Source organism: Acomys minous, assembly GCF_964271855.1.
Source record: "Acomys minous genome assembly, chromosome: 13".
NCBI lineage: Eukaryota > Metazoa > Chordata > Mammalia > Rodentia > Muridae > Acomys > Acomys minous.
The window spans coordinates 89950682-89963670 of NC_140495.1; the positions used below are offsets into that span (position 1 = coordinate 89950682).

The 12989-nt window shown below is 53.1% G+C and overlaps 1 protein-coding gene across 1 annotated transcript in view; it reads right to left on the reverse strand.

The window, feature by feature from the left end:
- Positions 1 to 649: 649 nt before the first annotated feature.
- Positions 650 to 12989, reverse strand: part of TSPAN15 (tetraspanin 15) — a 40164-nt gene continuing 27824 nt past the window's right edge. The window contains exons 4-8 of the mRNA XM_084751985.1: positions 7034 to 7129; positions 4530 to 4646; positions 2993 to 3040; positions 1889 to 2005; positions 650 to 1421 (exon numbers count right to left, since the gene is read on the reverse strand). Of these exons, the coding sequence (XP_084608111.1) occupies positions 1272 to 1421; positions 1889 to 2005; positions 2993 to 3040; positions 4530 to 4646; positions 7034 to 7129 (528 nt within the window). The 3' untranslated portion in view covers positions 650 to 1271. The remainder of the gene's footprint in view (positions 1422 to 1888; positions 2006 to 2992; positions 3041 to 4529; positions 4647 to 7033; positions 7130 to 12989) is intronic.

The following is a 12989-nucleotide window of genomic DNA, read 5'->3' on the forward strand; positions in this document are numbered from 1 at the left end:
TCTCGAAAAACAAAAACAAAAACAAAACAAAACAAAACAAAACAAAAAGACAACCCAAAGGGAGATAGGCAGAAACATCCATGGGGGCCCGGAGCCCTGTTCACACACCTGGGAAAGTCTATCCAGGCACAACTCAAGTGCTCTTTTCAAAGCCCCGCCTGCGTCCTTCCTTATACCACACTCAAGCTTCCCAGTGTGAAGGGAATTTCCTACCCCAGGTTTAGATGAGTCTGAGATTCTTGTTTTATTTCCATTGCCCTGTGTACACACACGCTTGGGTCGACTGTTCCTGCAAGGCCTGCCATCTCCAGCAGGGGGCGACCAGCACCGAGCTTTGCTTGACTTGGGTCCCTGAATACAATCCGCAGATTCCTTACTAGAGTTAGCTTTTTATAACATGGGTATTTGTGGACGCTGCTCTCCTTCCTGAGCCCTGGTTCAACCACTTCTCCATGTGATCATTTCTCTACCTGTGGAGGCTTATGTCTTATCACTCAGCCTCAGTGTCCCCTAGTGTGTGAAATACGAGTGCCATCCATTTGGCTCCCTGGGCTCAGTGGCCCAAGCTATACCAATGCTCACTCCAGAGTAGCCTTCTTTCAATCCCTGCACTGGCAAGACTTCCAAATAAGACAAATGAAAGAGCACCCCCCAAAATCACATCTTTAATGTTTGATTAATGAACTGACTCTGAGGGATGAATGGACTGGGGCGGGGGTGGCTAGTTTTGAGTAGCCAGAAACTCTTGTTAATTGTATAGAAAAATGAATATTATATATATATTTTTAAAAATGTAGAAAACGGGTGGGCGGAGCAGGAGCCTTACAGATGACTCAAGGCACCTGGGAATTTGAGACATGGTCCAAGCTTGCATCTGGAGCAGTGTTAGCAGGGCTGCGGCCAGCACTGCCTGCCCTGTGGAACAGACACACTCTCTTCTCTTCCTTAAAAAAAAAAAAATCACTGTAAAACTGCCCTTGACAGGGCATAATGGCCAGTGGCCATGGCACTGCTAGATATAAAAAGAGTCCATACTGAGCCCTGAGCTTCCTTCTCTGGGCCATCCCTGTTCCCTGGGGGACCCACGGGGCTCAGCCTTCTTCCCCTGGGAGGAGTGGCCGTCAGAGACTGCACACAGGCACATACGCCCTGGGCTTTGGTCGGTGCCGCGAGTGGGCGGAGGAGCTGCAGCGGGTCCTATCCAGCTTGCGTAAGACTTGGGACTCGCTGTGCAGTACAGTCCTGCTGGGGCCGCTGTGCCAGGCCAGGCTCTAATTGGGATAGCACAGACAGCACCCAGTGCCTGCTGTGTCCACGCTGGACTTGGCACCAGGTCCCAGCAATCCATCAGTGACAGAATGCTCAAGGATAATGTCCTCCACGCGGGTGATGTACAGTAGTGTCAGCAGCACCCCGAGAAACTGAGGACAGAAAGAGAGAAGGCTGGTGAGAGCCTGCTGGCACATGGGCGTCCCTCCCTGCCAGTCCCCTCACTGGGTGGCTGGGGAAATTGAGGCATCCTAAACACCCACTGTCCAGACATTCCCAGGATGGACCTCTTCTACCGTCCCCGTCCAGGAATATGGAGACTCCCTGCTCTGCACTCAGTAGCACAGCCCCTCTGTGCGGGCTCCTGTGTCTCTGCCACACCTTACCCAGGGAACCTTGGGAAAGTCACGTCACCGTCACCCTTTGAAGCTTCAGTTTCCTCTGCTGCTGAGTAGACGTGGTAATCGTTCCTACCTCACCGGTGGACTGAAGGCGGAGCCAGTGCAGAGAGAGCAGTTGAGGCTACTCCGTTTGCCTCCCCTTCTAGACCTCAGCTCTCCCAGCGCCTCTGACCCTTCATCACTCAGCCAGGTGCCCTCTGCACCCACCAGCTACCCACCTGAGGAAGCAGGATGCCCAGTAAGAGACCTGCCATGATGGTGTAGTTGTCCATGAACCATATCAGCACGGCGTTGGTGCAGCCCCGCACGTGAATGACGTTCTGTGCGTCCAGGCGCTGTGCGGGAGGAGGGTGTCAGCATAAGATGGCAGCTCTGGTACTGCTCCTGAGACAGCACAGCACTGGGGACACTGTGGTAGCACTTCGGTGGTGAGAACTGCTGGGGGGTTGGGGGAATGACAGAGGACGCACGCCCACATAACCTCCCAGATGCCACCTGGTGCTGTACACTATTACCCGAGCCAAAAGCCAACTCTAGGCACATGTTAAAAACAAAACAAAACAAAAACCTACAGGTTTTTAATGCACGGTGAAGCTTCTAGAATTATTATGTTAGATTTTTTTTCCCCCCACAAGTGGAAAAATCTCTCACCATGAAACTTTGTTCCATGCACAAAATTATTAAAAACAACATCATTTGGGGGGTGTGGGGTGGTGCTGGCAGGCTGCTGCCCATGTTTTAGTGGGTGGCCCTACCCTCACACATATGTGGGCAGAACTAACTGGACCAGTGGGCTATTAAAAGAAGAAGGAAAGAAAAAAGGCTGGGCGCAGTGGTTCAAACCCTTAGTCCTAGCACTCCCTCAGGGGGCAGAGGCAGGAGAATCGCTGCGAGTTTGAGGCCAGCCTAATCTATATAGCAAATTCCAGGTCAGCTAGGGCTACCTAGAGAGACCCACCACCTCAGCTTCCTGAAAATATTCCCAGAAAGCTGATGTAGGGGGGACATTCAAGAAGGACTTTTCTCTTTCCCAGGGGACTCCTGGGTCCCAGGTAGGTAACAGCAGTGTGAAGAGGCTTCCCGGCTGGGCAGGCAGCATGGGAGGGGTCTTGGAAGGGCATAATGCCTCCTCACAGATAAGCCTGTCTGGAGTAGGTACCAGCAATCACGGGCAGATGGTCTCCTTTGGCTCCCTGGGGCCCTTCAGTGACTGAAAGCCAGGGAGAGCTGGGAAATCTGAGTAGCCAGGAGCCCTCCGCTAGAAACCCCCGGCCATCAGCTATGGGATGGGATTGGATGACAGAGGGTTTTCAAGCTGTTACCTCCTTGTCGATTGTTTTGTAGCCGCACATGGTGTTGACAACATCTGTCTGGAACAGAAACATATCAGCCACAATTCTACCGGCTGTTATCCGAAGGACTTGCCTTCTGCCGACGCAAGAGCCGCGCAGTGAGGAGAGTCGCGTGGTACGGATGGAGCTGAGATTTCTTGCCTCCAGCGGCACGCTCCAGCCTGCATCTCAGCGACCACCTCCAAGAAATGCCCAGTGGAGAACCATGGGCAAGAGTCCCTTCCATGGGGGTTCTTGTGGGGGAATCTCCCCTCCACCAGCAGCAGCTGGAAGCACCCCGGTGGCGCCCCCTTGCTGAGCCAGGCTGCTCCCATTTCACTGGTTCCCAGAAAGGAGCTTCTCAAGCCACAACTGGGCCCCTGCCGGCTGTGGTTTACCTGAGGGCAAAGCTGGGCCGCTGGCCACGCTTCCCTGCCCCTTCAAGGCTGGCTTTGCCACCAAAGTTCTTCTCTGAAAAAAAGGGCCACTCCCCCAAGGCTCCCCACTGCTGACTGACTTATACCTGGGGACCCTAGCACTGGGATCTAACTCCCTTCTGGTTCCTTCTCAAGTAGGTGCAATGAGACTTCCCATCACTGTGCCCTGCTTGGTCGCATCTTCAGCCATAACGGAAGAGGCAGAACCCCAGGTCCAGCCTGGATCCAGCTTGGGTCCCTGCATATCTAAGTGAGGCCTGCGCTGGGCCAGAAGGCCACTGGTGCCAGTGACAAGGCAGGAGAGCAGCAGAGTAGCTCCAGCTTTCACAGGGCAAGTTCACTTGGCACTGTTCCAGACTCTGGGTGAAGCCCCACCCACCCACAGCCACTCCGTTTCCATGGTTACAGGCTGGGGTAGTAGGCGCAGCTGTGGAAGCCATCAACAAGAGACTTTGCATGGGTCTGGTTCTATGTGTATGGGTAGCAGGGAGTAACTGCCAGGCTTTTCTTTGGTGCCCCGGTCCAGACCCTGGACAGTTCCTGACATACTTGTCACACATCAGGACTGACAAGCTATGACCACACATCTCAGCATGCCAGATGACTGGGGAAGTGAGAGCTGAGAGGCTCCTGCTGGGGAAAGTGGAGGCTGGCATTTGTATCACCACATCCCTTCTGCCTCAGCGGCTAAGCTTGCCACTCCTGTGCCTGCGCTGCTCTGCCTACAGCTGACAGGGTGTATCTGCTGCCCCTGCTGAGCACTCTGGCCCTCTGTGACGTGATGTAGCCCTGCCAACCTTGGCCAAGTCTTCTAAAGAGGGTAAAGCAACAGTACCCCTGGCCTCCCAAGGCTGTCGTGAGGGCCGAGCAACTACTACCGAAGAGCCCAGGCCCAGACATGCGCGTGTCCAGACGATGCTCACTGACACACTCACAGAGGAAGCTACCCACGCAGCTCCCCCTTGCCAGAGCTGTTGGGCTAAGGAAAGCATGGGCACTAGCTACCACCTCATGCCCACTCCCACTGCCTGCTCCATTTGGGCAAAGTCTGGCCGGCTGGGCGATCCCACACCCAGTACTGATGAGGTTACCGTGTTCCTGATGCAACAGGTGTAAGGTACCCCGCAGGCTAGGGGCCCGGGGGCGCTGCAGTCGTGGTACTGGTTTTTGCTCCAGTCTCTGTAGTCCTCCCCGCCGCAGCACTTGAACTAAGGAGGAAAGCACAAAGAAAGAGCTGCAGTCACTGCCAAGGCCAGGGTCAGATGGCAGGCAGCACCAGCTAAGAGAGGATGCTGACGAGGTATTTGTGCGTCTGCAGGTGAAGGGGGCGGGTCGGAGGAGAGTGATGGACGTACCAGGGTGGGAGTGGGAGTACCAGGGTCTCCTAAAGCCATACTCGGTTAGGTCAGAGATGCCAAGAGTGGCACGGCCACTCCACTCACTGGAGTGGCTTGCGTGGTAAAGCTAGACTACTTCAATTGGATACCACTGGAAGGGAAGTCCGCCATCCCTGGCAACTGGTCTGCATCTTCCCCTCCATCTTCAAGGCCCTGAGGCAGGGGTCTGGCTGGAGTAGACAGCCACAGAGGCCAGCTCCCATGAAAATCACTCATCATGCTGACCTTGGAGACCTGAATACCTACTACCTTAGGCGCTCCTCTTAGCTTCCTGACCCCCTCCCCCACCCCCACTTCTACTCCCGGCACCAGGGCCAGCTCCTGGGAGTGGGGGTGGGGTGGACAACCTGGGATGGCCTCCTCCTGGGCTCTGCGCTTGAGAAGACAGAGTACTGGCTAGGTGACAGGAACCACAGCCAGGCCTGCAGGCATACCTAGGATCCCAGCAGGAGGAATGCTACAAGTTTGAAGTCAACCTAGACTACATGGTGAGTTCTAGTACAACCTGGGCTACAGTATAAGACACACACATGTTACAAAAACGAAACCAAAAACCCAAACTATACCAAAACTACCTAAGGGGGGATCAGGAAGGGCTCCTATATAACAGGGAGGAAGTCGGGGTGGGGTGGGGTGGGGTGGGGTGGGGTGGTGTAGCTTTATGTTGAGAGGACAGGAAAGGCTGTTTGAAGGAGAGACGATTCCATCTGAGGCATGAACAAGGAAAAGGCGGTCAGCATGTATGTGCAAAGACCCTGTGCAGAAACAAGGCCGTGTTTCAGTAGCCGGTGGACAGGCCAATGAGCGAAGGGGATGAGTTCTGGAAACAGCAGCCATATGTAAAAAAGACCCATCCACTGCCAGAGCAAACAGGGGTCCAGGGACTGTGTTCCAGTGCAGGAAGCTGAGGTCGTGTTGCACGAGGTACTGGTACACACGAGGTGCTGGGTCACACAATCTGGCTACCCTTCCCAAGTCTTCACAGTGTACTGTCAGCCACCAGGCCTTGGGATCCACACATGCCTATCTATCTGCAGTGTGGTCAAAGGGGCATTTGTTTTGCATTCCAATCCTCACATCACTACTCCGGCTGTGTGACTATAGGCAAGGCGATCAGCGTCTCTGGGCCTCGGGTACTTGTCTGCTAGAAAGAGCAATGCCAACTTTGCGTGGCTGAGCTGCTACAGTAAAAGAGTCGCAGTGCGAAGCACTCTGCACTCGGCCCAGCAAGCATTAGTCACCTCCTACCTCCCACTGGAGGAGAAATTAAATCCCAGAGCCAGCTAAGGGCTGGTTCCAACAAAAGCATCTATCTACTCCGGAGTATGACTCGGCTCTCCCGGCCTGGGCTGGCAGGCACATTGCTGGCAGAAAAGAATCTCCCGGGAGCTGCACCTGTTTCTCCTATGGAGAAGCACAGAGCCAAAGGCCCAGGGCGTGGTGAGGCTGGCCTCCACTGAAGGCTTCCCTAGGGGACCAGGCACACTCAACTGCCAGGGGGATGGGGGCAGGGAGGGGGTTGTAGCCCTCCACCATCAAGACCGTCATCCAGTGAACGAGGGTGACACCACCACACTGGCTCTGCTCTAAGAGATTCAGAAAGAATCTTAACCACAGCAAGGAAAGAGACCAGAATCAGCCCACGGTGCAGACAGGAAACCCGAGGAGCCTCTCTAGAGGCTGGCAAACCCTGGGGAAAGGGTGGCTCCGCTGCAGCTGTTACTGTTGCGCCCACGTACTGGGCTGGGCTTTGGGCAGAGGGACAGTGTCCCAAGGGGACACACAATTATCACCACATCTCAAAGGTGTGTCAGAGAGAAGAGAGGGCTCTGGTCCCGTGTCCAACAGAGGAAACTGGGATTAGGAGAGAGTTTTCTCCTCAGCTTGGCTGAAGTGAGTGCCCCACACTAGAGGGACTGGGTCCAGGAGGCTGGGCACCAGGGGAAGACCAGTCAGTCCCCCATCCCCAAGAAAAGGAGTCCCTTGTCACCCAGGGGGTGAGCACTGGCACCCTGCAAGGTGGCCAGGGTGGCATCTGGCCTTGTTGTGAGTTGCTTCCCACTGGGAACGGGCAGGTCACCAGGTCCCTCACCCCACTCTCTGGAACAGAGGCTTGAATCCAGGGCAAAGGTCTTGGAGGTATCCCTCTGCCTCTCATGCTCCACCCCCCCCCCCCGCCACCCCCCCAGGCCGGTCACCTTCTTCTGAACAAAGTCCATGATGTTCTTGAAGTCCAGGTCATCGTAGTAGTTGACAATTCCTCTCCGAATGTTGTTATTCAGAAAGTCAATGGTCTAGACAGAAGGAGAAATTGCCGACGAAAAGGAGCACACATCAGAGGCTAGCCCTGGATTATTCTACAAGTCCAGGTTAGCACAAAGGTGAACCCAACAGTCTCCAGCTATCTGAGCAGAAGGTCCCATCCACTCCCCACCTTGAATACTGGAGACTTCCCAGCCCTACAGATATCTCCCAGGCTTCCAAGGCCCAGGTCCTGAGAGGCCAATCTGCCAGGCTCCAGTCTGAAGGGACATGCCGGAGCTGGGCCTCAACCCTCCTGATTCCTGCCACGTACTCTCTCCCTTGCCCAGTAACAGCGTGTGCTGGAATCTTCCTTTGATCCTCCAGCCCCCTGCCATCCTCACCACCCGACCTCTTGCTTTATATAGAGGGAAACAGACGCCAGGGGAAGAGGACCATGGGGCTGTGAGAAGGGAAAAATAGAGAGAGGATAGACTTTGCCCTGGGTCGCAGAACAGGCTGGTCAAGACTGGAACCCAGGTCCCCTGACACCCTACATGGGCCTCTCTTCATTACTTGGTGCTCTGACCCTCAGGCCACACAGTCTCCTCCCAGTTTGGGCATGGCCATTTTCCACCCGGAAGGGCGCTGGAATGCCACCCTCTCCCAGTCACGCTGGGCTCTCGGGAGCAACAGGCAGCTCTTGTGCTGAAATCCCTGGAATACAAAGGCCCCACAGCAGGCACGGCTGGGGCGGGAGAGTGGGCAGCCCAGTCACAGGCTTGTTGTGACAATCGAAGCTTTCAGAGCAGAGGCAGAGTACCAATGGAGACTGGGGACAAAGGGACATTCTTGGCTCTGATACAGGACAGAGGAGCCAGACAATTCCTGGGGGAGGTGCCATGAGGTACACTGGGATAGCAGGGGGCAGCTCCCAGGCCCTGTTAGAGATTACTTTCCTACTGGTGAACCTTCCAGATCTAAGCATCAGAGACAAAGCTAAGAGGGGCCACCAAGTCTCTTAGTCAAGGGCACAGTCCCTGCTGTTACCAGACCCCAGGCATTTCTCTTAATCACCAAGCTCCCTTTTCTCATCCACAAAATAGGGAGACAGTCAGCCTTCTGGAGGTGTGAAGAGTTTGAACCCCTAAAAGTGTTCGTGGATCCTGGTCCCATGGTAGGTCCCAGTAACACAGACATCTCTGCATGTGGAAAATAGACCCCTTAGGGTGTCATTTCATATTGTCACAGAGGAAGCCTCAGTTCCCCAGGGATGCTTAGGCCTACTGCTTGCCCAGAGGACTTCCCATAAGAGCAGTAGCCCCTAGAGTGAGCATCTTGGAGCTTACCTGAGACACCTGCAGCCCTGAGAATAATATGCTTTTTGTCCAAGGTCCCCCGGCTGACCAAGATGCCAGCTTGCTAGCCTGCCACATTCTACATTATGAGCTAAGAAGCCTAGACTCAGGTGTGGCTGCCTCTGCCCAAGGTCCAACCTCAAGAATGAGGTGAGGACTGAGCCTGACTTGGGAGGCTGGAGGACTCCACCCCCATCCCAATATGCACAGCAACAGCATGGACCCCCAAGAGGAAAGAGAAGCTATGGTCTCTAGGAGAGGCTCTGGCACTGAACCCCAGAGCAGGGGTTGAGTGGACCATCTGCCTGTCAGCCATACTGTATACGCAGGACCAGCCCACTCATGGACCTCCCCACCCAACCTTGCCTGCCTGTTCCTCTGGGGGATGTGGTGACAGGGCCAGATGGCTGTGGTGGAATGGATGAATAAGAAACAGGACACCAGGGCGAGGTCGGTCTGCCACTCAAAGGGGTGGAGGGGACGAGGGCATGAGCTCACAGCCTTGAATGATGCACTGTGGGCTTCCTTGGTTGAGTTAGGCAGGGTAACCCTTGGGTGGCACCATGGTTGCCCAGGCCAGAAGGGTAGAAATGGGCTATGAGCACCTTTGATCTGCACCGGGGATATAGTCCCGACTTGCTCTGGCCCTCTCTCCCTACCTCATCCATTCTTAGATTTCCCTGAAGTCTCATCCTGCAGGGATGGGTGAGGGCGGGAGGCAAGGGTGGCTGGAGTAGGCTTGTGGGGGGGGGGGGAGGCTCTCTCTCTCTCTCTCTCTCTCTCTCTCTCTCTCTCTCTCTCCTCTTCTCTTCCTGCCTCCCTCCCTCCTTTCCTTCTTTCCTTCCTCCCTCCCTCCTGCTAAGTCTAGCTAGTATGGTATGTGCTGGCCCTACCAAGACAGCCCAACAGACCAGGCAGCCCAACAGACCCATACGAGGACCATGTTTCCATCTAGTGAGCTGCTTTAGCCCTGTTGGGGAGGAAGGCCCTGCAGGGAACCTCCGTGACCAGACACAGGAGTAGATAGCTGGTCCTGGGCCCAACCAGCTCGCATGAGACAGTTCTTCCGATTGGTTGTTCTGGCTATTACAAATCTGCACTGCTCCTGGCATTGTGTGTGTAGTGTTTCCTAGGAAGATGAGCAGGACACTGAGGTGACCCCTGGGGCTGTGGCCATTGAAGAGAGATGGGAGAAGCAACAAATTCCCATAAGGCACTCAGGTTGTGTGGTTTCCGGGTTGTAAAGGGCTTGCTGGTGTTTCCAGAACCCATCATGCACAATTCAAAGAAGCTGGAGTCACTCGAAGGCCATGCCTCTGGTTTTGGCAACTGTTCTCAAAAGCAAGCCATACCACTGTCACCTCAGCCAGCTCTCAACCAGGCCACACCAACAGAAGCAATTTCAGCCAGCAAGCTGCCTTTCACTGGTGCTGGCACAGGCCACAGAGGGGCACCTGACCCTAAGCAAGCAAACAACAAAGGCCACATGACTTTCAAAGTGTGTTAAGCCACCAGATAATGCCATGTAATCCTATCCTTCTAGAATTTTCCTTTAGATCTGGATTTCTAGCCTAGGATGCCTCTGCCTCACCCCAGAGAAACCTTGGACTATTGTCAATGAATTGGGCAGCTCCCAGTGCAAGGTTCAGGTATGAAGGAGCCCAAGAGCACTTCCCACAGGCTGGCTGATCCAGGGTCCGGCCCCTCTGGGGGTAGAATTGCTCTGGGACCCTGTAGGCTGCCCAAAGCCTCTGTCACATCCTAGACAGCTCTTGAGACTTCAGGCTGCGTGGATGGATGTATATATTCAGGTGTTTACCCAAGGGGACTGTGGAACCACCAGCTTTCTCCTGCCCCTAATATCAGGATACCCTAAGTGCTGGCTAGTAATGCTACGCCATGGTAAGAAAACCAAGGTGGTGCTGCCTGTCAATCTCTGGCCTGGCATCAGAAATGACCAAAACATCCTCTGAGAAAGACAGAGAGTGGCCTGCAGTCATCTTGTTCTGCTGGGAGAAGTGGCAGAGGCCTGGAACTTTCTGGGTTTCTGCTCAGTTTTGCCACCTCCAGCCCCTATGATGCTCTCATGATGAGACCTAGAGCAATCTAGGGCAACAGTAAGTATGGAAAATACAGCTCAGGTTGTGGGGTCACCAAGTCCCATGCCCATGCCCAGGGCCAAGGCACTGAGCAGTTTTCTGCCGGCCCAACTTGACCCCTCAGCACACACCACACATATGCACAGACTGAAGAGCCACTGGCACCCTGATTGCTGTGTCCCCTTGCATGCAGCCACCTGACCCGGCTCAGGGAGACAGTTTCCCCACACATCCAAGCATCTATCTCTCACTAGCTGGCATTGGCCATGTCTGGCTGTTCCCTGAGAGTCTGGCTTGGTGACTAGTTCTCAGCTGTCAGAGCAGACCCTCAGAACTAACAGGAAGTCCATGGTGCTGGACACTGAACTTGTTCTACAATGGTTAAAGAGATCTGCCTTCTCCTGAAGAAGCCGTTCACTTGGGCACTCTCTTCTCCCCGCCACTACCATAAAAAAAGAAAAAAAGAAAAATTTGGAATCTAGAGAAAAAAATAGAAAGGAGAGAACAAACCAATCCATCCTATTCCTCAGCTTCCAGAAATTTCTCCAGATGTATTTATTTATTTATTTATTTATTTATTTATTTATCCATCCATGAAAGGGTTTCTCTGTGTAGTCCTGGCTGTCCTGGAACTCTCTCTGTCATCCAGGCTGGCCCTGAACTCAGAGATGTGCTTGATTTTGCCTCCCACATGCTGAAATTAAAGGCATGTGCATGCACTACATGCCCTGTTTCAGGGCTTTCATTAAAAAATTTTTAAATAACTACTTACTACATAACCTATAAGTACTATATAACCTACATAGCCATCAAAGTTGCAGTTCTCCTGCCTTAGCCTCCCAAGTTCTGGGATTATAGGTGTGTCCCACCACACCTGCTGTATTCTAACAATTGTAAATATTATGACGACTATATTGTGAAAATATTTTAGACAGGGTCTTGCTGTACACACCTCTGGCTAATGTGCTCACTATACACCTCAAGCTAGCCTCAAACCCTGAGCAATGCTCCTGCCTCAGTCTCCCCAGGCCTAGGATTACAGGCATATGCCCCAATTTATATGTTTGCTTTCTTTTGTGTGTGGTTCCTTGCTCATGACCCTGTTCCCCAAGGAAGGCCAAAAACAAACAACCAAACAACCAAACAAACAACTAATAGGTTCTATTCCTCATGGAGGGTCACAGAAATAGTCAGCTTCCCCACTTTGGGAGGCCACAACCATCAGCTCTGAGCCACCTTCATCTGGTAAGGTCATTCCAGAGAGTCCTGCAGCAAACCCACAGGTGGATGCTGAAGAACCGTCAGACAGGCTTCCCCACCCACGTATGAGCAGTCATGCCACACAGTGGTCTCCATAATGATTCGGTGGGCAGTTTGGAGAACTGAGCGTGCGGAGGCTCCTATGAGGGTGGAGTACCGGGAGAGGCTCTGGGAGCTATGGCCACCTTCTCCCAAACACCTCTTCTGCATTCTTACAGTGGCTTTGGCATGGGTTGGTTTTCTTGTTTGTTTTTGTTCTGTTTTGTTTTTGTGGTTATTGTTGTTCATTTGTTTGTTTTGTTTTATTTGAGACACAGTCTCTCTACATAGCCCTGGTTCTTCTGGAACTTACTATGTACCCTAGGCTGGCCTTGAACTCACAAAGATCTACCTGCCTCTGCTTCCTGAGTGCTTGGATTAAACCACACTTGGTCGGCATGTTTTGTTTAATTTTTAGACAGGGTTTCAAATAGCTGGAATAGTTGAAAGATAGTCTTGAACTCCCTTACACAGTATGGAGCACACATTTCATGGGCCACAGAGCCTATAGGGTGTGGGTATAACTGGAAAGTCGTCCCTGACTCAGGCCCTGGCTTCCCAAGCAGTGAGGACTGAAGGTCCCAAGAGGCTCCCAAGGCAGTGACCTTTACTCAGCTCAACTCCCTCATTTAAAAGAAGGAAGTGACATCATGGCCCCAGATGACCTACAAAACATGGGGAAATGGCAAATCTGACAGCCTTGGAGAGGCACACAGGAACCAGGACTAGCTTACTTAGTAGGGACAGGTTTATTAAAGCCAAGAGTGGTGCTGACCATGAGCTGGCCCTGGAGCTCAGCCAGGAAAGTGCTAACCCAGACTCCTGGAAGGCTACTGGCCAACTGAGAACCCCACTGGTCATACCTAAAAGCATCCCTCTATACAACTGCAATAAATACCTTTCTCTACTCAAGACTGCTGGGAAATGAACCAGGACCCCATTCCTGCCAGCTCAGAATTGATAGTCTCAAAAGCAGAAAGGAAAACAAAACAAAACAAAACAAAAAATGACTAAAGGGGTCTGGGGTATAGTAACACACATCTGAAATCCCAGCACATGAGAGATGCAGGCAGTAGGCTCAAGTTCATCCTTGCTACATAGCTAGTGTGAGGCCACCAAACTGTAGAGACCCTGTCTCAGAAAACAAACCACACACA